Source organism: Mandrillus leucophaeus, unplaced genomic scaffold, assembly GCF_000951045.1.
Source record: "Mandrillus leucophaeus isolate KB7577 unplaced genomic scaffold, Mleu.le_1.0 Scaffold214, whole genome shotgun sequence".
Taxonomy (NCBI): Eukaryota; Metazoa; Chordata; class Mammalia; order Primates; family Cercopithecidae; genus Mandrillus; species Mandrillus leucophaeus.
The window spans coordinates 3,803,160-3,827,838 of record NW_012102188.1 but is presented as its reverse complement, the minus strand read 5'-3'; the positions used below and the strand labels follow the sequence as shown (position 1 = coordinate 3,827,838).

The following is a 24,679-nucleotide window of genomic DNA, read 5'->3' as shown; positions in this document are numbered from 1 at the left end:
ATTTTCTTTTTGGAATTTTCCTATCTTTTCCAGATGTTCTACAATGAAACTGTGTTACTTTTACAATTGGAAACACATTCGTTACACAGGTCATAGTTCTGCTCATTAAGGTAATATACATCTTTAAAATGTGAACTTATCTGCAGTCCAGAGAATGTGAAATATAAAGACTTTTTTTTCCTAAAACCTAAATAAGGCCTTTCCTATAGGTTTATGAATATCACAAGATCTCAGAGTACTCACAATCAATTCACAAATATTCATTCTTTACTTAAAGCATGAAAGATGATAAATATACTTAGAAGATTTCAGCACTTACTATAACTGGTGAAGGAAGAAATAAATGATTTTCTTCCTTAAGAGGAACAACAGAAGGTATCCAATGGTCAAGAACATTATACCTGCCTCCATCATCTCAGAAAATAAAATCCCTGTCCAATGGCAACCAGGAAGGCAGATGGGGGTGAGCTGGAGCTGTGTAAGGAGGCCACAGGTGACCTGGAGCTTAGGGGTACGCTGACCCTCATCTCCCTGGAGATTCCCAGGAGATGCGGCCCTACCTGTGGCTGCAACTCACAAACCCTGTTACCCAACTAAGTGCAGTGGAAGGCTGGCAAGGGAAGGAAGATCAAAAGGAAGAGAAGAAAGGTTCTTTTTGATTTCAAGTATGAGAAAAGGAGAGTTCCACTGTGAGAACATCAACTCTTCTGTAGCTATTCATGTAGCCAGATTCCTGGAATGTAACTATTTCTTACAGTGTTTCTCTGAGAAACGTTTACAGGATTGGAATGTGCATAGCATCTAGTTAACCTGTGTGTGTATATATATAGTTTTGTTGCTGCATTTGAATTGTCAGGTTAAAGCAAAAAAGCACAAAAATATTCTAAAGTCAACTAGAAATGATTGTTGTGTTGGGGCAATATCCATATCAATTAGCATAAGAAGGAAGTTAGCTGTAAATACACAATTAGGGGCCAGGAGTGATGGCTCACGCCTATAATTCCAACACTTTGTGAGGCCAAGGCAGGAGCATCACATAAGCTCAGGAGTTAGAGACCAGCCTGGGTAACATACTGAGACCCTGACCCTACAAAAAATAAAATATTAGCCAGGCATGATGGCATATGCATGCCTGTAGTTCCAGCTACTTGGAAGGCTGAGGTGGGAGGATTGCTTGAGCTTGGGAGGTTAAGACTGTCACGATTGTGCCACTGCTCTCCAGCCTTGGCAACAGAGTGAGACCCGGTCTCAAAAAAAAAAAAAAAAAAAATTAATTAGAGGGCCTCAAGATGCCTCTTTGAATAGCAAGCAGAAATGAGAAGAGAAGAGAGATTGAAGCAGCTGACCTCTAACGTACAATCCAACCTTGAGAGTTAAACACCAAGGGTCTATGTAAAAGGACATGGCCAACTACAGAGCCAACTTGAAGTGGCTCCCTCCTATAAGCCAAGAATGGGACAATGCAATGTAAACATTGGGAAGGATAAGAGCTAAATAGATTGGCACTCATCAAATAATTTTAAACCCAAGAATCCTGAATGATTCTGAAAAAAAAAAATTCTGGCCACTTTTGGAGAATTGCTTTGAAATCCATCACTTTGAAAACTATAAGTAAAAGTAAAATGAGAGTCAAATACTAATCATCAGGATAATGTAACTGTTGATGAGAGGAAGTTTCTCCTTAGAGAAGCATCTCATCTAATAAATCAAAAGATTAGATCAGAAAATTACCATTTTGTGACTCCTGATGAATTAATAGATCCAGACAATGATCATCAGTTACTGCTCACTTCACAAGACTACAGATTTTATCCATTTCCTCATGGAATTACATTATCATCTATGAAGTATTCTTTACACACACACACACATGCATCACACAAATTGAGCTTGGTAAAGCCATTAAATTAAACCAGTAATTTATAGAAAATACTGTGAGAAAGGTGCCACGGTCAATGAGACCATAAGAATACAATCAGCAAAATCCAATGGTAAAAAGTCTCTGGGGCAAATGACTCCTTAATAATTGCAAGAAATAAAAAAATAAAGAGGGAACCTTCAGATTAAAAGAGACTCAAGAGACATGAATTCAATTGGATATAATGGATATATATATATAGATATATAGATATATATATTTTTTTTCCCCAAGATGGAGTTTTGCTCTTGTTGCTCAGGCTGGACTGTAATGGCGTGATCTTGGTTAACTGCAACCTCTGCCTCCCAGGTTCAAGTGATTCTCCTGCCTCAGCATCCCCAGTAGCTGGGATTACAGGTGCCCACTACCACACCTGGCTGATTTTTTTTGTAGAGCTGGGGTTTCACCATATTAGCCAGGCTGGTCTCGAACTCCTGACCTCAGATGATCTGCCCTCTTCTGCCTCCCAAAGTGCTAGGATTACAAGCAGGAGCCACTACGCATGGCCTGGACCTTTTTTAAAAAAACTAGGTGCAGAATACGCAGTACACTCTGAGAGACAATTCAGAGCAGGCTGCTCATGAGGATAAGACAGTCAATGTATGGACCTTGTTTAAAATCCTGAATCAACGAACCAAACTCTAGAAGAATATTTTGTTGAGAAAATCTGGCAAATGTGCACAGCAATTGGACGTGTGATCATATAAAAAAATCACTGTTATTTGTGTGACTGTGGTATTGTTCTACTTCTTAAAAAGTGTCTCTGTCTTTTAGCGATACATCCAGAAATACTTATAAATGAAATGACATGATGTCTTAGATTTATTTAAAAATAATACAGGAAAATTAGGGGAAGTAGTAGATGTGAGTAGGAGTGAAACAAGATTAGTTCTAAGTTGCCGATTATTGAAGATAGATTAATATATATGGGTGTATATATATTTGGGAATGTAGACAGAAAGATGGATGGATGGATGGATGGATGGATGGATGGATGGATGGATAAAAAAAAAAATGTAGCCTCCTTGGCCATGTTACCCCAGTGAAACAGAGGCCCTAAATAAACAAGACCATAACGTTTTGGGCCACAAAGACTTCAATGTAATTAGAATGTCAGCTAAGTATATACAAAGTGAAGGAACGGGCCACTTAGTGAGGCAAAGGTGATAGGACAAGAACAGGAGCACTTCCAGAAGTCTAGTGGGTCGAGGCACATTGTATTTATTCATTTATTTTTATTTATTTGCTCACTTTTATTTCACCAGACCTGCATTTAATTTTCATAATAAAGACATGTTGTTATAAAAGAAAGGGTTTAACTGCAGATGCAGAGGGTTGATAAAGGAAGGGCATCCACAAAAAACCTACAGCTAACATTATACTTCACAGTGAAAGACTGAATGCCTTTCCCTTTGGAACAGATCAAGGCAAGAATATGCACTCTCACACTCCTATTAATCTTAGCTTAATTTAAGCATACATATTAGAAAATAAAAAATAAAACAGTGACATGATTGTCTACATAAAAATATCCAGGAAAAAATATCTACAACTAATAAGTTTAGCAAGGTCACAGGATACTAGGCAATTCTGCATGGATTTCTCACATTTCTGTAAATCTTTCAAGCAGAGAAACAGTTTTTTGGTTTTTGTTGTTGTTGTTGTTTGAGAGAGAGTCTTGCTCTGTCATCCAGGCTGGAGTGCAGTGGCGTGATCTCTGCTCACTGCAACTTCTGCCTCCCAGGTTTAAGCGATTCTCCTGCCTCAGCTTCCTGAGCAGGTAGGATTACAGGTGTGCGCCACCACACCCAGCTAATTTTTGTATTTTCAGTAGAGACAGGGTTTCACCATATTGGGTAGGATGATCTTGAACTCCTGACCTCAGGTGACCCACATGCCTAGGCCCCCCGAAGTGCTGGCATTACAGGCATGGGCCACCATGCCTGGCCTATAAACAGTTTTTTATTGGACTATCTTTTCAGGGATGTTATATAGCTGAAATAAATGGTGTAGCAATTATGGCACAGAGCTTTTGGTGGATCATAAGCATTCGAAGTTTATGTATTTGAGCCCCAAGTAGTCACCACTCTGTTCAAAACAAAATGTAATATAATGCCTTGTTTACTGATATGGAGCCATGCTCTCCCTCTGAACCACTGATCCTTTGCTTCCCCTCTACTCTCTCTACTGAGCTGCTTTTAAAAGGTGATTAGGATTTCGGCAGAGGTGTCTGTTTGCACAAGAGGAGGATATAAGTCCATACGTACCCAGCTGAATATGCTAGGAAACCTCAAAAGAAAGGGACTACAATTTGTGTGACTCGTTAGACAAAGACATCAAAGTCACCCCCCTCCCTGGTCCCTTATTGGGAGAAAACACCCACATTCAATTGACAGGGTCAGCACAGGGTTCACAGTGGAGGAAGGAAGCTAAAGTGACCTTGTGGGAGGGCCCTTTCAGTTGATTCAATGTATCATTGTTTTGCTGTTTTTTTCTTGGCCTGTATGTTATATAGCAGGGGTCCCCAAACTTTTTGGCACCAGGGACTAGTTTTGTGGAAGACAACATTTCCACAGACCAGGGGGTAGGAATGGTTTCGTCAGAGATGTTTGAACCAGAGCAACTCTATCTTGAATAGGTACTGGGTAGAATAAGGCTGAGAGCTACTGGGCTGTGTTCCCAGATGGTTAGTCACAGGATGAAATAGGAGGTCAGTATAAGATACAGGTCATAGGCTGGGTGCGGTGGCTCACGCCTGTAATCCCAGCACTTTGGGAGGCTGAGGCAGGTGGATCACCTGAGGTTGGGAGTTTGAGATCAGCCTGACCAACATAGAGAAACCCTGTCTCTACTAAAAATACAAAAAGTAGCATGCCTGTAATCCCAGCTACTTAGGAGGCTGAGGTAGTAGAATTGCTTGAACCCAGGAGGCGGAGGTTGCAGTGAGCTGAGATCATGCCATTGCACTCCAGCCTGCGCAACAAGAGCAAAACTCCATCTCAAAAAAAAAAAAAAAAAAAAGATACAGGTCATAAAGACCTTGCTGATAACAGGTTGCAGTAAAGAAGCCTGCTAAAATCCACCAAAACCAAGATGGCAATGAGAGTGACCTCTGGTTGTCATCACTGCTACACTCCTACCAGCACCATGACAGTTTACAAATGCCATGGTGTTGCAGGAAGTCAGGGACCCCAAATGGAGGGACCAGCTGGAGCCACAGCAGAGGAACATAAATTGTGAAGATCTCATGGACATTTATCAGTTGCAAAAATTAATACTTTTATAATTTCATATGCCTGTCTCTACTGCAATCTCTGAACATAAATTGTGAAGATTTCATTTTAACACGGACATTTATCACTTCCCTAATAATATTCTTGTAATTTCTTACACCTGTCTTACTTTAATCTCTTAATCCTGTTATCTTCGTAAACTAAGGATATACATCACCTCAGGACCACTATTGTACAAATTTTAAAACATGGGTGTTTGAACAACATGAAATCAGTGCACCTTGAAAACAAACAGAATAACAGTGATTTTCGGGAACAAGGGAAGACAACCATTAGGTGTGACTGCCTGCGGGGTCGGGCAGAATAGAGCAATATTTTTCTTCTTGCAGGGAGCCTATAAATGGATGTGCAAGTAGGAGAGATATCGCTAGCAATTCTTATCCTAGCAAGGAATATTAAATATTAAGACGAATGGAATGGACTGGAATGGAATGGCATGGCATGGCATGGCATGGCATGGCATGGATTCCTGGGGGGAGGTCTATAAACAGCCGCTCTGAGAGTATCTATCTTATGTGGTTCAGATAAGGACTGAAATATGCCCTGGTCTCCTGCAGTACCCTCAGACTTATTACAGTGGGAAAAAAATCCCACCCTGGTGAATTTGAGGTCAGACCGGTTCTCTGCTCTTGAACTCTGTTTTCTGTTGTTTAAAATGTTTATCAATACGTGCATAGCCAAACATAGACCCACATCAGTAATTCTAATTTTGCCCTTGCCTTGTAATCTTGCTTTGCCCTTTGCCTTGTGATCTTTATTGGCCTCAGAAGCATGTGAACTTTGTTCTCCTTTTTTGCCCTTTGAAGCATGTGATCTTTGTGCCCTACTCCCTGTTCGTACACCCCCCCTCCTTTTGAAATCCCTAATAAAAACTTGCTGGTTTTGCGGCTCAGGAGGCATCACGGACCTACCAATATGTGATGTCACCCCCGGCAGCCGAGCTGTAAAATTCCTCTCTTTGTACTCTTTCTCTTTATTTCTCAGACTGGCCAACATTTAGTTGAAATATTGGGGAGTGATTCCTCCGATACCATGGCAACATCAGGAAGTTACCTACATGGTCCAAAAAAGGGAGGAACCCTCAGCTCCAGGAATTGCCCACCCCTTTCTAAGAAAATTCACAAATAATTCACTCCTTGTTTAGCATATAATCAAGAAATAACCATAAAATGGGCAACCAGCAGCTCAGGGCTGCTCTGCCTATGGAGTAGCCATTATTTTATTCCTTTACTTTCTTAATAAACTTGTTCTCACTTTATGGACTCACCTTGAATTCTTTCTTGCACAAGATCCAAGAATCCTCTCTTGGGGTCTGGATCAGGACCCCTTTCCAGTAACAGTTTCAGGATGAAATTGTTTCAAGGTGTAAAGATTATCATAAGGAGCGTGCAAACTCACATGCACAGTTCACCATAGGGTTTGCACTATGAGAATCTAATGGCCACAGCCAGGGGGTTGGGGACCCCTGTTATATAGGAACCACTGGATTCCATGTTTGTACTTCCCTCTCCCATAAGTGCCAAAGACGATCTTTCCAATAAGAAACGGCTTCATGTTAGAAACAGCTAGTGGGACAAACTCTTCTGTCATTTGCTACCAGTAGGTGGGTGAAGATTTAATGTAAATGCATCTCCCCTGTGATATCCAAATCATTCACCATAGAGTGTCCTATTGGTTGGCAAATCAGCAACCTTGGTTTCAATGGCCCTGATTGTGGTGCTACCACACCTCTGCCAATAACTCCAGTGAAATTCAGGGGCCTGAGCCGGGTGAGGTGGCTAATGCCTGTAATCCTAGCACTTTGGGAGGAAGAGGCAGGCAGATCACTTAAGGCCAGGAATACAAGACCAGTCTGGCCAACATGACAAAACTCCATCTCTACTAAAAATACAAAAATTAGTAGTGTGCGACAGGCACGGTGGCTCACGCCTGTAATCCCAGCACTTTGGGGGACTGAGGCAGGCAGATCATGAGGTCAGGAGATCGAGACCATCCTGGCTAACACAGTGAGACCCTGTCTCTACTAAAAATACAAAAAAAATTAGCCAGGCCTGGTAGCAGGCACCTATAGTCCCGGCTACTCGGGAGGCTGAGGCAGGAGAATGGAGTGAACCTGGAAGGCAGAACTTGCAATGAGCCGAGATCACACCACTGCACTCCAGCCTGGGCAACAGAGCGAGACTGTCTCAAAATTAATTAATTAATTAATTTTAAAAAATTATCAGTGTATGGTGGTGCTCGCCTATAATCCTAGCTACTCAGGAGACTGAGGTACAAGAATTCCTTGAACCCAGGAGGTGGAGGTTGCAGTGAGTTGAGATTGCACCACTGCACTCCAGTCTGGGCAACAGAGTGAGACTGTCTCAAAAAATAATAATAAAAGTAAATAAATTGAGGGGCCTGATAACAAGTTTCTTAGAACTATGTGGATTATTTGAGTGAACTCACAATGCTCCATCACTTTGAAAGTGAAGGAAAGACAGCTGTCTATTTGCTCTCTCCCAACAAAATGGAGGCCCAGAGCCTTATGGGGCTCTTTGGGCACTAGAGACAGTATCTGCTTCATTTGGGCATTCTACTTGGCTAACTCATAAATGAGTATCATTTAAGTGGGCTGCAAATTGATAGGCTGCACTGGAAGCTGTTGAGCTGTAGCATGCTCGCTACTTAGAGGGTTCCACACCCCTAATTACCACTTGAATCCAGAAGTGCCTGTGACTGATGATTTTGTCGATGATAGCCTCTAGTGAAGGGAGGCAGCCTTCACCTGGAAGTACCCCTTGGGTTTTGGACTCATTGTCTCTCTTGCATGGCTACCAGGGGCATCCCTTTTCAAAAGCAGCTTTTATTTTCATTTTTATTTTAGATTCAGGGGGTACTTGTGCAGGTTTGTTACATGGGTATATTGTGGGATGCTCAGGTTTGGGCTCCTAATGATGCTGTTGCCCGAGTAGTAAACATAATACCAGATAGATAGTTTTCCAACCCTTCCTTTCCTCCCTCTCCACTTTTGGAATCCCCGTTGTCTATTGTTCCCATCTTTGTGTCTGTGTGTACCCAATGTTTAGCTTTGACTTGTAAGTGAGAATCTGCAGTATTTGGCTTTATGTTTCTGCATTAATTCACTTAGGATAATGGCCTTCAGCTGCATACATGTTACTGGAAAGGACATGATTTCTTTTTCCTTTTTTTTTTTTTTTTTTTTCTTTTTGAGGCAGGGTATGGCTCTGCCGCCCAGGCTGAAGTACAGTGGCATGATCTCAGCTCATTGCAACCTCTGCCTCCTGGGCTGAAGCCATCCCCCCACCTCAGCCTCCCAAGTACCTAGGACTACAGAGGCATGCCACCACATCCAGCTAATTTTTGTATTTTTTGTGGAGATGGGGTTTTCCCATGTTGTCCAGGTTGGTCTCAAACTCCTGTGCTCAATCCACCCACCTAGGCCTCCCAATGTGCTGGGATTACAGGTGTGAGCCATCACACCTGGCCATGATTTCATTCTTTTTATGGCTACACAGTATTCCCTGGTATATATGTATCACATTTTCTTTATCCAATCCACCACTGATGGGCAGCTAGGTTGATGATCTGTCTTTGCTATTATAAATAAATAGTGCTGCAATAAACATATAAATGCAGGTGTCTTTTTTGTAGAATGATTTGTTTCCCTTTGGATTCTTTGAGAAATCTCCAAACTGTTTTCCATAGGGTCTGAATTAATTTGCATTCCCACCTTTCCCCAGCAAAAAATTAGCCGGGCATGGTAGCGAGCGCCTGTAATCCCACTAACTGAGAGGCTGAGGCAGGAGAACTGGTTGAACCTGGGAGGTGGAGGTTGCAGTGAGCTGAGATCCCACCTCTGCACTCCAGCCTGGGCGACAGAGCAAGACTCTGTCTCGAAAAAAAAATTCGCGGCTCTCTTGGGAAAATTTTACCCTGACTCAGCCATGTGAGCCATTTTACTAGCTCAATGGGGCCCTCACTTCACAAAGATTCTCTTAAATCTTGAGTCTGGTGTGGCTAGGTTGAATCTGAATGGTTTCCACCAGACTGCAGCAGCTTTTCAACTTCAGTGCCAGCTTTGCAGAACTAAAAACAGATATAGTACCTCTACTCAAAGAACAGAACTCAAGGACCTTCTCAGAGTTTCGGCCAATACCTCCCTTGGTGAATTTTGCTATATGTTTACAGACTTACGCTATTGCCAACGAACTAGCCATTGGTCTGTCACTTTGAAAACTACAGATTAGCAGATTAAAGACATGCATCATAGGGCTGTGAACTGTCAAAATGAATTACAGCTGCTGATTAAACTTTTGGGGATTCCTATGTAAACACCCACAGGAAGGGCCCATTCCCTGATGAGACCAACCAGAATCAAGTTGCTGAGTTTGCATTGCCTTGATTGCCACCCTGTTGCTACATGGATCCATCATCACACCAGATATGGCCACATATCCACCACGGCAGACAAGGCAAAAAAAGAAGGACTCTGTTCTGCAGAGGCTGTCACTTGTGGATCCTGCCCAAAGTTGGTCTGATTCTCTCCAGCAGACTGATTACAGTAGACCTTTGAGCCCTCCCAGGCTATTGGTGGTGCCTCAACTCTGTTGACAATTTTTCAGGCTACAGTGCTGTCATTTCAGTCCAATCAGCCAACCATAGTTACACTTGTATGGCCCTGAAACTAATATGTATCCTGTGTTTGGTTTTCTGGACAATTTGCAACCTAACCATGGTACAACTTTTATTGCAACAGCTACTCAACAATGGGTTGATAGCCAAGGTACTCAATGCTGTTTCCCATCCAAAGGCATCTGATATTGTTAAGCATTCAAAAAGCCTCCATTAAAACAAAATCATAAAGGTTTTTTTTTTGGTTTTTTTGAGATGGGGTCTTGCCACATTGCCCAGGCTGGTCTCGAACTCCTGGGCTCAAGCAATCCACCTACCTCGGCCTCTCAAAGTGCTGGGATTACAGGTGTGAGCCACTTTATCCAGCCTAGAAAGCTTTTTGATTGTCTTTCTCATCTCGTGGTCTGTGCCTCTTGCTCAGGCAGTTGGTCACTAAATGCAGCCATCCCCAGGAAAAGATCATCTCCTATTGGTGATGTCCTGGGTAACAATCAGGATTAACAGTTTGGCAGTTTCTTAAAAAGTTAAACATGGCTGGGCACAGTGGCTTATGTCTGTAATCCCAGCACTTTGGGAGGCCGAGATAGGAGGATCACTTGAGGCCAGAAGCTCAAATCAGCCTGAGCAACATAGTGAGACGTCATGTCTACAAAAAAAAAAAAAAAAAAAAAAATTAAAAATTAGCCAGGCATGGTGGCATGTGCCTGTAGTCACAGCTACTTAGGAGGTTGAGGTGGGAGGATCTCTTGAGCCTAGGAATTCAAGGCTGCAGTGAGCCATGATCACACCACTGCACTCCCACCTGGGTGAAAGAGTGAGGCCTTGTCTCAAAAAAACAAAAAAAAAAATGGCCAGGCGCGGTGGCTCACACCTGTAATCTCAGCACTTTTGGAGATCGAGGCGGGTGGATCACGAGGTCAGGAGATCGAGACCATCCTGGCTAATACAGTGAAACCCCATCTGTACTAAAAATACAAAAAAAAAAATAGCTGGGCATGGTGGCAGGTGCCTATAGTCCTACAAACATACTTGGGAGGCTGAGGCAGGACAATGGTGTGAACTCAGGAGGCATGGCTTGCAGTGAGCCGAGGTCTTGCCACTGCACTCCAGCCTGGGCAACAGAGTGAGACTCTGTCTCAAAAACAAACAAAAAAAGGAAAAAAGAAAAAAAAGTTAAACATATACTTACTGTGTTTACTTTTATTAGGATTAATAACCTAATAAGCAAATTGTCATGCATCCGTACCATGAATATTACTTAGCAATAAAAAGAAACAAATTATCAGTAAATGCAACAATTTGGATGAATCTCAAAGGCATTATGCTGACTGGAAGAAGCCAGTCTCAAAAGGTTCATACTGTATATTTCCATTTATGTTATATTCATGAAAGGACAAAAGTATAGTGATGAAAAACAGATCATGGTGTTGCCAGGAATTAGGGATGGAAGGAGAGTGTGGCTAAAACAGACAAGTATAAGGGAGTTTGAAAGATAATAGTGCTTTTCTGTAACTTGATTGTGCTGATGGTTACATGTCTATATGTGTATTAAAATTCAAAGAACTGCATGCCAAAAGGAAAATCCATTCTATGTTAACTGGAAAAAAAAAAAAAAGATGGGGAGAATTACAGTCTTGAAAATGTTAATTTTACAAAACACCAAGAAAAACTGTGTGCTCCAGATTAAAGGAGTCTGAAGAGACGTGACAAATGTAATACCTGATCCCAGATTGGATTCCATACCAGAAAGGAAAAAAAAAATGCTATAACATCATTTGTATCAACAGATAGAACAAATAACTCCAAAGTTTTAGCTTCAAGCTTATTCAAAACCTGGGGAAAAACTGACTAGTGATCTTATGTTCTGTTCCTTGATCCTTTAATACATTAATTGATTCAATTAAGCATTCATGGAATGCCTGCTACATAAAAGGCAATGTACTATACTTGATGTAGGAATTCCTCTTTTCTCAAACGCTGCTCAAAGTCTTCCAGTTCTAACAATGCTGTCTGTGAAATCATTTATCCACTTTTTTTTTAACTTTTAAGTTTAGGGGTACATGTGCATGACATGCAGGTTACATAGGTAAGCATGTGTCATGGTGGTTGTACCAATTACTTCATCACCCAGGTATTAAGCCTAGTATCTATTAGTTATTTTTCCTGATCCTCTCCCTTCTCCCACCCTCCAGCCCCTCCATTAGGCCCCACTGTGTGTTGTTCCCCACTATGTGTCAATTTGTTCTCATCATTTAGCTCCCACTTATAAGTGAGAACATGTGGTATTGGTTTTCTGTTCCTGCATTAGTTTTCTGAGGATAATGGCCTCCAGCCTCATTCATGTTCCTGCAAAGGACATGATCTTGTTTCTTTTAATAGCTACATAGTATTCCATGGTGTATATGTACTACGTTTTCTTTATCCAGTCTATCATTGATGGGCAGTTAGGTTGATTCCATGTCTTTGATATTTTAAATAGTGCTGCAGTGAACATATATGTGCACGTGTCTTTATAAGAGAATGATTTATACTTCTTTGGGTATATACACAATAAGGCGATTGCTGGTCAAATGGTATTTCTGTTTTTAGATCTTTGAGGAATCACCATACTGCCACACTGTCTTCCGTAATGGTTGAACTAATTTACACACCCACCAACAGTGTATAAGCGTTCCTTTTTCTCCACAACCTTGCCAGCATCTGTTATTTTTTTTTTTACTTTTTAATAATGGTCATTCTGACTGGCATAAGATGGTATCTCATTGTGATTTTGATTTGCATTTCTCTAATGATCAGTGATGTTGAGCTTTTTTTTATGTTTGTTGGCCACATGCATGTCTTCTTTGGAGAAGTGTCTGTTCACGTCTTTTGCCAACTTTTCAATAGATTTTTTTCTTGTAAATTTAAGTTTCTTAATGGTATCCCTCCCCGCCCCGCCCCCACCATAGGACCCGGTGTGTGATGACCCCCTTCCTGTGTCCCAGTGATCTCATTGTTCAATTCCCACCTATGAGTGAGAACATGCGGTATTTAGATATACCTAATGTAAATGACGAGTTAACGGGTGCAGCACACCAACATGGCACATGTATGCATATGTAACAAACCTGCACATTGTGCACATGTACCCTAGAACTTAAAGTATAATAAAATAAATAAATAAATTTAAGTTTTTTATAGGTGTTGGCTATTAGACCTTTGTCAGATCATAGTCTGCAAAAATTTTCTCCCATTCTGTAGGTTGTTTACTCTGATAGTTTATTTTGCTGTGAGAAGCTCTTTAGTTTAATTAGATCCCACTTGTCAATTTTTGCTTTTGTTGCAATTGCTTTGTCATGAAATCTTTGCCCATGCCTATATCCTGAACGGTATTGCCTAGATTGTCTTCCAGGATTTCTATAGTTTTGGGTTTTACATTTAAGTCTTTAATCCATCTTGAGTTAGTTTTTCTATATAGTGTAAGAAAGGGGTCCAGTTTCAATTTTCTGCATATGGCTAGCCAGTTATCCCAGCACCATTTACTGAATAGGGAATCCTTTCCCCATTGCTTGTTTCCATCAGGTTTGTTGAAGATCAGATGGTTGTAGGTATACGATCTTATTTCTGGGTAGTCTATTCTGTTCCATTGGTCAATGTGTATGCTCTTGTACCAGTGCCATGCTGTTTTGGTTACTGTAGCCCTGCAATATAGTTTGAAGTCAGGTACCATGATGCCTCCAGCTTTGTTCTTTTTGCTTAGGACTGCCTTGGCTATTTGGGCTCTTTTTTAGTTCTACATGAATTTTATTTTTATTTATTTATTTTTTTGAGACAGAGTCTTGCTCTGTCACCTACGCTGGAGTGCAGTGGCGCGATCTCAGCTCACTGTAAGCTCTGCCTCCTGGGTTCATGCCATTCTCCTGCCTCAGCCTCCCGAGTAGTGGGGACTACAGGCGCCCACCACCATGCCTGGCTAATTTTATTTTTGTATTTTTAGTAGACACAGGGTTTCACTGTGTTAGCCAGGATGATCTGGATCTCCTGACCTTGTGATCCACCCGCCTTGGCTTCCCAAAGTGCTGGGATTACAGGCGTGAGCCACCATGCCCAGCAAGTTCCACATGAATTTTAAAATAGCTTTTTCTAATTCTGCAAATAAAGTAGGTGGTAGTTTGATAGGAATAGTATTGAATCTATAAACTGTTTTGGGCAGTGTGGCCATTTCAATGATATTGATTCTTCCTATCCATGAGCATGGAATATTTTTTCATTTGTTTGTGTCATCTGATTTATTTGTAGAGCTCTTTCCCTTCCCTTGTTAGCTGTATTTCTAGATACTTTATTCTTTTTGTGGCAATTGTGAATGAGTTCTCTTGTGATTTGGCTCTCAGCTTGACTGTTGTCAATGTATAGGAATGCTAGCAATTTCTGCACATTGATTGTGTATCATGAGACTGCTGAACTTGCGTATCAGCTTAAGAAGCTTTTGGGCTGAGACAATGGGGTTTTCTAGCTATAGGATCACGGCATCTGCAAACAGGTAGTTTGGCTTCCTCTCTTCCTATTTGAATGCCCTTTATTTCTCTTTCCTGATTGCTGTGGCCAGAACCTTCAATACTATGTTGAATAGGAGTGCTGAGAGGGCATCCTTGTCTTGTGCCAGCTTTTTTTTTTTTTTTTCTTGAGACGGAGTCTCACTCTGTCACCCCAGCTGGAGAGCAGCGGCACAATCTCAACTCACTACAACCTCCACACAACCTCCGCCTCTCAGGTTCAACAGATTCTCCTGCCTCAGCCTCCTAAGTAGCTACAACTACAGGCACGCACCACCACGACCAGCTAATTTTTGTATTTTTAGTAGAGACGGGGTTTCACCATGTTGGCCAGGATGGTCTCAAACTCCTGGTCTCAAGTGATCTGCCCGCCTTGGCCTCCCAAAGTGCTGGGATTACAGGCGTAAGCCACCCCACTCAACCTTGTGCCGGTTTTCAAGGAAAATGCTTCTTTAATAGCATGTGCTGCCATAAAATGTTGGTGGCTCTTAGATCTTTTCTTCAAATATTGTCTGCAGTAATTTTTCTACTCCAGTAGGAAAGTTGCCCATTTTATACCACTGCACAATGTCCAGATTTATGGACATTTTCTCTAGTCATCTCATTAAGAGAGATTTTTTTCTTCAAGTTGGAAAACTCTTCCCCCCAATAGATGTGTACACTGTTACAAGTAACAGCAAACCCCAGTGTTAACTGGATCACTTAAAGGGAATTTACCGACTCACTGATAACCTATCAAAGCTCCAGTTTCATTCCTCCAGAGCTGCCTCGGCTCTGCTTTTTTCCTCTTAACAATTTTGTCCTCAGGCTGCTTTCTACCATAGCGGCAGCTGTCTGCCAACAGCAATCAGGGCTGTATATTTCTTCAATCACATCCAAAGAAAGAGAAAATAGTATCACTAAACCAAAATACTAAATAGAAGTCTCAAAATTTCTGACTGTACATCTTAGGTCACACACCACCCCTGAACCAATCCTAGTCAAACACTATGGGTGATACGCTCTGTCAAAGACAAAGAGTAGATGTCCACAATAACACTTCTTTTACCTAGTAATAAGCAGCTACCATTTACTAGGTACATACTGTATCCTGCCTCTTCATCCTTTTCGCCATTTAAACTACAGGAAACTGAGTTATCTTCAGGTCACCTTAGTTATAGGAGTGTACGGAAAACATGAATGGAAAGGTAAAAGTGCAGCAAACCACTTCAGCAGTTAACAGAAAGGCTCTCAGAGCACTGGACCGCCAATCAGGACACTGCAGCAGCTCTGGGATTCGACCACAGATTCTTCGGCGTGCCCTCGGAGAAAGGGTGGCCTCGTGACCCCTATTCTACAGAGTCTCCTCCCACGGCTGCCCAGCTCCCTGGCAGACTATCTTGCCTCTACATCACCAGCAGTAGTGGGCGTCTACAGGGCAGAGCTGTCCCGGGACCTCCTCACTGCCTCCAGAGTCAAGGAACGCCCCCTCAGGGAAGTCCTCCACCTCATCACTGACCTGTGAGTCACGGAGCTCCCGGGCACCATGCTGGCCACAAATGCCTAAGGAGCCACCCCCGGAAGCAACTGTGGGTCCCGCAGGCACTCGCAGGCTAGTAGACACCTTCGGGGCCTGAGGGACTTGTACTTCAATCCAATGCTCTCCTCACTCTCACAAGATTTTACAGACGTGGAAATCGAGGCCCCAAGGGGTAATCGGCCCGCGTTCCCATGCCAATAACCGGCGGTGGCGGGACCCACACCTACCCTGTGACCCGCAGGCCCAGGGGTCGAGCCCCAGGTAGAACGCCTACACCGACTCCGCCCTCGGCGCAGCACGGGGAACCTTAACCCGGACATAGAGGCGTAAGCGGAAGTGCTGCCGAGCCGTAGCTATGGAGACGCGGGGGGCGGGCCGCCCGGAGAGCGCGACCTTTGACCTGCAGTCGAGCCTACGTCAGAGGCTGGCGCAAACAGAAGTGCAGCGGTGGCGGGGGCTGGTTGCGAGCCAGCGGCAGGCAGGCGGCGATGGAGGTAACTCAGGTCGGGCCCACTGCCTCCCATCAAGCCTTCCGCGCAGCTACTTGGGATGTGGGGGTGGGCCCGGTGGGAGGGCGCGGAGGGTACCCCGAAGCCCGCTCTGCAGTCGCCTGCCACATCTTCCCTAAACTCCATCCCTGGCGGTTACCTGTCCTCATAGAGCCCGTTTGTATACGATTTGCCACAGCGACCGCCTCCGTCCGCCCTCATTCTCTGTCTCACAAGGCTTTCCACCACTTGATTCCATAGAAGGTTTTTCTCTGTAAAGGTTCCACGCGTTCCGTGTGGGATTAGGGAAAGAGTTCTTCTGACACCTGCGTTTGATTTTGTTTTGCAGGATCCTGTTCAAGATGGGGTGGCTTCACCAGCTACCCCTGGGACCGGGAAATCTAAGGTGAAGAGGATACTTGAATAGCGGGCTCCGTGAAGACTGGAAGGGTGATGAATTGGAAAACTTTGGCATGAAGAAGGGGGGCGCTGTATATATATGTATATATACACACACATATAATTTATTTTTTTAATATCCTTGCTCCAAGGGATCTCAATTTTAGTTTACGCAGTCACCAATCCATTTCCTGTTTCTTTCTCCCCCGCCCACCCCGATATAAAAAGACTTTTTGTTTACTTCCTGCTGCTGGTTAGCACTGTTGGGAGATCCTGCGATTTTTCGAACATGAAACAAAGCAGTCTAATTTAAGAAGGTTTATATAGTGATGTAGTGGAAGGAGCAGTGACATAGGGTAGGGATCAAGGGATTCTGATCTGTGGGCTCCAGTTTTTACATTGTCAAAGAGTTGAATTAGTCCAGTTTTATGGCCTTGTACGGTGTTTAACATTTAATCATGCTAAACGATAGTGGTTTATTGCTAAGTTTATTGCTTGCATGCTAAATTTCAGGCACTTGCCTAACCACTCAGTTACTTCATTTAAGCTTCATGATAACCGTGAGATAGGTACTGTTGTTGAGAAACCTGAGACCACAGGCTTAAGTAATTTTCTCAAGTGGTAAAGCTTAAACCTGAGACCACAGGCTTAAGTAATTTTTTCAAGTGGTAAAGCTTAATTTTTTAATTAAAGCCTGAATGTCACCTGGTTCATCTTGCTGCTATAATTATGCTTACATTTTCTTGTGACACTTTCAGCCTTAAATAGATTGAAATACTTTTACAGCTCCAAGCAATTTTAAGTAGCATTAGCTCCAACCCACTAATTTTACAATTAAATCAAAAGCTAGCAATGTCAACCTGTAACATTAGCTATAAGAGGATATGCCCTGGTATTTGCGTTTCATAGTAGTTGCATAACTAATTTTTAGTACTTGCATAGCAATTACAGAGTTGACGTTGCATTTGCTTATTTTAAAAGATGTGGCCGGGCGCGGTGGCTCACGCCTGTAATCCCAACACTTTGGGAGGCCGAGGCGGGTGGATCACCTGAGGTCAGGAGTTTGAGACCAGCCTGGCCAACATGGTGAAACCCCGTTTCTACTCAGAATACAAAAATTAGCCGGGCGTGGTAGCGGGCGCCTGTGATCCCAGCTATTTGGGAGGCTGAGGCAGGAGAATTGCTTGAACCTGGGAGGCAGAGGTTGCAGTGAGCCAAAATCGTGTCATTGCACTCTGGCCTGGGCAATAGAGCGAGACTCTGTCTCAAAAAAAAAAAAAAAGTGGAACAGAGTATGCTGTTGGCATAAAAATTTATTCTGTAGAATGTTTTTGTTTTCTGGCAGACATTGTTTGTTTTTTGTGGTATACTAGAAACATGAGTTATAACAAGTTGGTAACATGACCACATCTTTCAGCTGGAAACATTGCCCAAAGAAGACCTCATCAAGTTTGCCAAGAAACAGATGATGCTAATACAGAAAGCTAAGTCAAGGTGTACAGGTATTGGGTTGAAAATACTCATCTTGATCACAGTCTCTTTAATCGTGGTTCAAAATGGTAGTTTTTAAAATAATGCATTGGCTTGTTTTTGTTTTCCAGTGATTCCAAGTACACCTTAGTGTAGTAGAATCTGTTACGTAACATTCTAAAAGTTTACCTCTGATTTCTAAATTATTCCCACGTCTCTAAACCACAGTGACTTTTGAGTTGTTAAAGTCAGGGAGGAGGATTTTTAAAGTTTGTGCAAGTTAAGTGTTTTTCCTTCATGTAGACTTTAGATTCTTCTGAGTAAAGCGTTTTTTCAAGAGAAGTCAGTTGAAATGTTAGAGACAGAAGATAAGCCCAAAGAGATGGAATGCTTCCTCAATTAAAATAATAAAAGATTTCCATTTATAGACATTAAAGTATATTTATCTGTTGAAGTTGATTGATTCCCTGTTCAGTTTTCTTTTTATTCCAGAAGGGAAAAGATCTTAGATCTTTTTCTTAGTATATGTACATGAGCTCTTGAATTTCCAGTGACTTACAAATATTAACTGCTTAGCCCAAAAGCCGAGACTTATTTTCTATTAGAAAAGATAAAATTATGTCTTGGGAGTTTGGATCACTTTGCAATAAAGAGAATAATTTATTTGGAAAGAAGTTCTAGGCCTGAGATCTAGGCATTCGCTAGTGAAACACTTCGATTAACGTTTCGTTTTTTTTTTTTTTTTGAGACAGTGTTGCTCTTGTTGGCTAGGCTGGAGTGCAGGGGCACAATCTCAGCTCACTGCAACCTCCCCTTCCTGGGTTCAAGCGATTCTCCTGCCTCAGCCTGCCAAGTCCTCCCGAGTAACTGGGACTGCAGGCGGCCACCACGATGCCTGGCTAATTTTTGTATTTTTAGTAAAGACAAGATTTCACCATGTTGGCCAGGCCGTTCTCAATAATGTTTATTCTTAATATGCAATTGTGGCTTTTAAGGTTATATGTACTTACAGGTAAAGTAATATGATGTCTGGAGTATGCTTGAAAATTATCAGATGGATAAGAGCAGTGAAGGAGGAAGTGAATACAGGTTGGGAGGACACAAAATTGGCCATGTAATAATGTTGAAGCATAGTGATGAGTGCAGAGATTAATCATACTATTCTGCTTACATGTATTCTAATTTGCAGATTTTGGGGGGTTTTGTAAGAATGTACTTACCAGTTTCCCAGTAATTATGTTCTTTATTTCTGAACCGGAGTCCTTTATTTTTTAATTGTTTAGAATTGGAGAAAGAAATTGAAGAACTCAAATCAAAACCTGTTACTGAAGGAACTGATGATATTATTAAGGTAATTATTAAGTTGGGAAATGTCTAAAGAGAAATAAAATTTCCATGAGGATTGTCAGTCTGCTAGAGGCTGTCTGGCTTTGTGTCCCTGTTCTTCTACTTCCTCTCTGCCGTGGTTGTTTTTACCTATCTGATTCACTGTAAAAAGAGTGGGTTAATTACCTCTAGGTCTCTTTCTGTTCTGAAATTATTCTACTCTTTCTTCCCACGTATTTTCTTTTTTCTTTCTTTCTTTTTCTGAGATGGACTCTCACTCTGTCACCAGGCTGGAGTGCAGTGGTGTGATCTTGGCTCACTGTAACCTCTGCCTCCTGGGTTCAGGCGATTCTCCTGCCTCAGCCTCCCAAGTAGCTGGGACTACAGGTGCACGTCACCATGCCCAGCTAATTTTTGTATTTTTAGTAGAGACGGGATTTCACCATGTTGGCCAAGATGGTCTTGCTCTCTTGACCTCATGATCCACCCACTTTGGCCTCCCAAAGTGCTGGGATTACAGGCATGAGCCACCACGCCCCAGCCCATATTTTCTAATTATGGTTGTTACTTCATTCTCTGTCTGCTCTTCCCCAGCCTCCTGAGAAAACCTGGCCATGCTCAGGACTTCAGTGATTTTAGGTGTGCAGTATATAATCTATAGATAGATTGATATCCCTGGACATGACTACTGACCCAGATCTCACAGTTGTGTTTCCCTCTCACACATCTCAGTTATCATCTCATCAAACTCAACATAACCAAATTGCTTCCCTTGGTTAGACCAGTGGCACCACAGTTTTTCATACCTTTTGACTTTAGAGACACTTTAACTTTTCTATTTCCTTTATTCTCTATATGCGTCAGCCACCAGAGACCTATCAGAGCTATAAGATATTGTTCCAGTTTATCTCTTTTCTCTCCATTTCTATGGCTTTATGTTAAAAACATCAAATACTTAACCTATTTCAATAAAAACCTAACTGGGTTCTCTTTCTCTTTTTAGTCTTATATAATCCTGCCAGATAACAAAATATTATTTTTATTCCCTGTTTAAAAACCTGAGTTGCAGGCCGGTCGCAGTGGCTCACACCTGTAATCCCAGCACTTTGGGAGGCCAAGGTGGGAGGATCACTTGAAGTTAGGAGTTTGAGATCAGCCTGGCCAGCATGGTGAAACCCGGTCTCTACTAAAAATACATTTAGCTGGGCGTGATTGCCCACACCTGAAATCCCAGCTACTCAGGAGGCTGAGGTACGAGGTTTGTTTGAACCCAGGAGGCAGAGATTGCAGTGTGTTGAGATTGAGCCACTGTACTCCAGCCTGGGCAACAGAGTAAGACTCCATCTCAAAAAAAAAAAAAAAAAAAAAAAAAAAAACTGAGTTGCTTATTATTTCCACTCCCTTAATGCTAACAAATGCTTTTTTATTCCCCACCTTAGGCCAAGCTTCTGTAAAGTTTCTTTTGCATGTCAGAGCTCTGCAATACTGTATTCACTGCTTTTGCATAATATCCTTTGGTTATATATTTATTTATTTATTTTTGAGACGGAGTCTTGCCCTGCCACCCAGGCTAGAGTGCAGTGGCACAGTCTCAGCTCACTGTAAGCTCCGCCTCCTGGGTTCATGCTGTTCTCCTGCTTCAGCCTCCCAAGTAGCTGGGACTACAGGCACCCACCACTACACCTGGTTAATTTTTTGTCCTTTTAGTAGAGACGGGGTTTCACCGCATTAGCCGGAATGGTCTCAATCTCCTGACCTCGTGATCCACCCGCCTCGTCCTCCCAAAGTGCTGAAATTACAAGCGTGAGCCACTGCGCCCAGCGTGGTTATATATTATCTTATTTTCTCATCAGTGGCTCCCTACTTATGAGCTGTGGACTACTGAGGGACTCCCAGAGAGTTATTACAAGGCGTCTTTAAATCCATATGCATGTCACGCTGTATCATTTTGTTCTTTATTTAGTTACAATCTATGAAGCTAGAATGATATACACAAATGCCATTTCGTTTTATAATGTACTGTTTCATTTAAGTATTATTGAGTTCACAGTAGTCTTCTTTGTATATTTGATCATTATGTGTTTTCTTAATCCATGATAGCCACAACACAACTATATGGTAATTAAGGAAGAAGGTCAATTACACCCAGACTGCCTGAGTTAGGCTTTCAAATCCTTGTTCCTCCACTGACCAGCTGTGTGACCTTGACTAAGTTTCTTAAATTCTTTCTCTATGATTCAGTTTTGTCATCTGTAGAACAGCGATAATAATACTCTTTGTTTGTAGGATTGAGGTACAAATAGGATTGATGTAGAAATGTAGGATTGATAAGGTAATACATCTACTGCACATAGAACTGGGTTGGCCACGTAAGTACCCAATAATTGTTAGTTATCATTGTTGTTATTACCATGTATTATTTCTGGGGGATTTTTTTTTTCTTGAGATAGGGTTTCTCCCTATCGCCCAGGCTGGAGTGCAGTGGCATGATCTCCGTCCACTGCAACCTCTAGAGTGTTTTCTAGTTTTTTATCCATTAACTCTTAAAATACTTTTTACAGAATTGCATTTCAGAATAAGAACGTTTAAATACCTACCTGCTGTTTCCTTCTTATCACTCATCAGTGTATTCTCCCACTGTCAAAACTGCTCCTAAAGACAAGATTAGAAAATTTCGGCTGAGCTCAGTGGCTCACACCTGTAATCCCAGCACTTTGGGAGGCTGAGGCAGATGGATCACCTGAGGTCAGGAGTTGGAGACCAGCCTGGCCAACTTGTGAAACCCCATCTCAAAATACAAAAATTAACCGGGCATGGTGGCACACACCTGTAGCTCAGGTACTCAGGAGGCTGAGGCAGAAGAGTCGCTTGAACCCAGGAGGCAGAAGTTGAGTGAGCCGAGATAGTGCCACTGTACTACAGCCTGGGCAACAGAATGAGATTCCGTCTCAAGAAAAACAAAATTTATCCAAGTTAGCCAACTTTACCTTTAAGGGTGTTTTTTCTTTTCCTTCTTTTTTTTTTTTTTCTTAATCCGTTATATTTATACGTATTCATGGGGTACGTGTGAAATTTTGTTAAATGCGTAGAATAATCATCAAATCAGAGTAGTATCCACACCCAGGTATTTATCATATATATGTGTTAGGTACATTTCAGGTCTTCTGGCTATTTTGAAAAATACTTATCTTTCTCTGCCTGACTTAGATTTTACTTAACATAATGACCTCAGCTCCATCCATATTGCTGGAAATGATGTGATCTCATTCTTTTTTATGGCTATATACATTGTATATATATATAGCATTCATCCTTTGATGGGCACTTAGGTTGATTTCATGTTTGCTATTGTGAATAGTGCTGCAGTAAACACGGGAGTGCATGTATCCCTTTGTTGTATTGATTTCTTTTCAATAACTACCAACATTGGGGTTTTTGGATTGTATGGTAGCTCTATTTTTAGTTTTTTGAGAAATCCCCGACTGTTTTGTTGTTTTTTAGATGGAGTCTTGCTCTGTCACCTAGGCTGTAGAGCAGTGACGTGATCTCGAGAGCTCACTGCAAGCTCTTCCTCCCAGGTTCACACCATTCTCCTGCCTCACCATCCTGAGTAGCTGTGACTACAGGTGCCTGCCACCATGCCGGGCTAATTTTTTGTATTTTTTTTTTTTTTTTTTTTTTTTTGAGACGGAGCCTCCTTCTGTTGCCCAGGCTGGAGTGCAGTGGCGCGATCTCGGCTCACTGCAAGCTCCGCCTCCTGGGTTCACATCATTCTCCTGCCTCAGCTTCCGAGTAGCTGGCGCCCGCCACCACGCCTGGCTAGTTTTTTGTATTTTTAGTAGAGACGGGGTTTCACCATATTAGCCAGGATGGTCTCGATCCCCTGATTGTGATTTGCCCGCCTCGGCCTCCCAAAGTACTGGCGAGAGCCCCCGCTCCCGGCCTGAGGAATCCCCAACTGTTTTCTATAGTGGCTATACTTACCTACACTTCCACCAACAATGTAGAAGGGTTCTCCTTTCTCCACATTGTCACCAATGTCTGTTACATTTTTTTATTCTTAATAGCCATTCCTCATTGTGGTTTTGATTTGCACATCCCTGATGATTAGTGATATTGAGTATCATATACTTGTTGGCCATTTCTTTGTCTTTTGAGAAATGTCTATTCATGTCCCTTGCCTATCTTTTAATGGGGTTATTTTTAAATGTTGTGTTTGAGTTCTTTGTATACTCTGGATATTAGTCCCATATTGGATGAAGAGATTGTAAATATTTTGTCCCATTTAAGAGGTTGTCTTCTTCACGCTGTTGATTGTTTTGCTATGCAGAAGCTTTTTAGCCTATAATTTCAGCATTAAGGGAAGCCATGCCAGGAGGATCACTTGAGCCCAGCATTTTCAGACCATCGTGAGAAACATAGCAAGATCCATTTCCACAAAAAAAATATAAAAATTAGCCAGACATGGTGGAGAGTGCATGTAGTCCCACCTTCTTGGGACACTAGGAAGATCACTTGATCCCGTTAGGTTGAGGCTGCTGTGAGCCATAATCACACTACTGCACTCCAGCCTGGGTGACAGAGGGGGCCCTTATCTAAAAAACAAAAAATTTTAAGAAGCCTTTCAGTTTAATGACCTATTTGTCTGTTTTTGATGCCTGGGCTTTTGAGATCTTAATAAAATCTTTCTAGGCCAATATTTTGATGCGTTTACCCTGTGTTTTCTTCTACTAGTTTTACACTTTTGGGTCTTATATTTAAGTTTTTAATCTATTTTAGTTGATATTGGTATCAAGTGAATGGTGAGAGATAGGGACTCACTTTCATTCTTCTGCATATAGTTACCTGGTTTTCCTAGCACCATTTGTTGAAGAGGGTGTCCTTTGCCCAGTGTGTGTTCTTAATGGCATTGTCGAAGATCGGTTGTCTATAAATATGTGGATTTGTTTTTGGGTTCTCTATTTTGTTCTGTTGGTCTGTATGCTTGTTTATATACCAATATTTTGTTTCTTTGGTTACTATAGCCTTGTAATATGTTTTGAAGTCAAGTAGTGTGATGCCTCCACTTTGTTTTTTAACTCAGAATTTCTTTAGCTCTT

The 24,679-nt window shown here is 42.0% G+C and overlaps 1 protein-coding gene across 1 annotated transcript in view; it reads left to right on the top strand.

Annotated features, from left to right (window-relative positions):
* The first annotated feature begins 16,347 nt into the window (after positions 1-16,347).
* The window catches only part of GCC2 (GRIP and coiled-coil domain containing 2), an 82,176-nt gene continuing 73,844 nt past the window's right edge, over positions 16,348-24,679 (top strand). The window contains exons 1-4 of the mRNA XM_011980557.1: positions 16,348-16,400; positions 16,735-16,791; positions 18,202-18,286; positions 19,538-19,605. Of these exons, the coding sequence (XP_011835947.1) occupies positions 16,386-16,400; positions 16,735-16,791; positions 18,202-18,286; positions 19,538-19,605 (225 nt within the window). The 5' untranslated portion in view covers positions 16,348-16,385. The remainder of the gene's footprint in view (positions 16,401-16,734; positions 16,792-18,201; positions 18,287-19,537; positions 19,606-24,679) is intronic.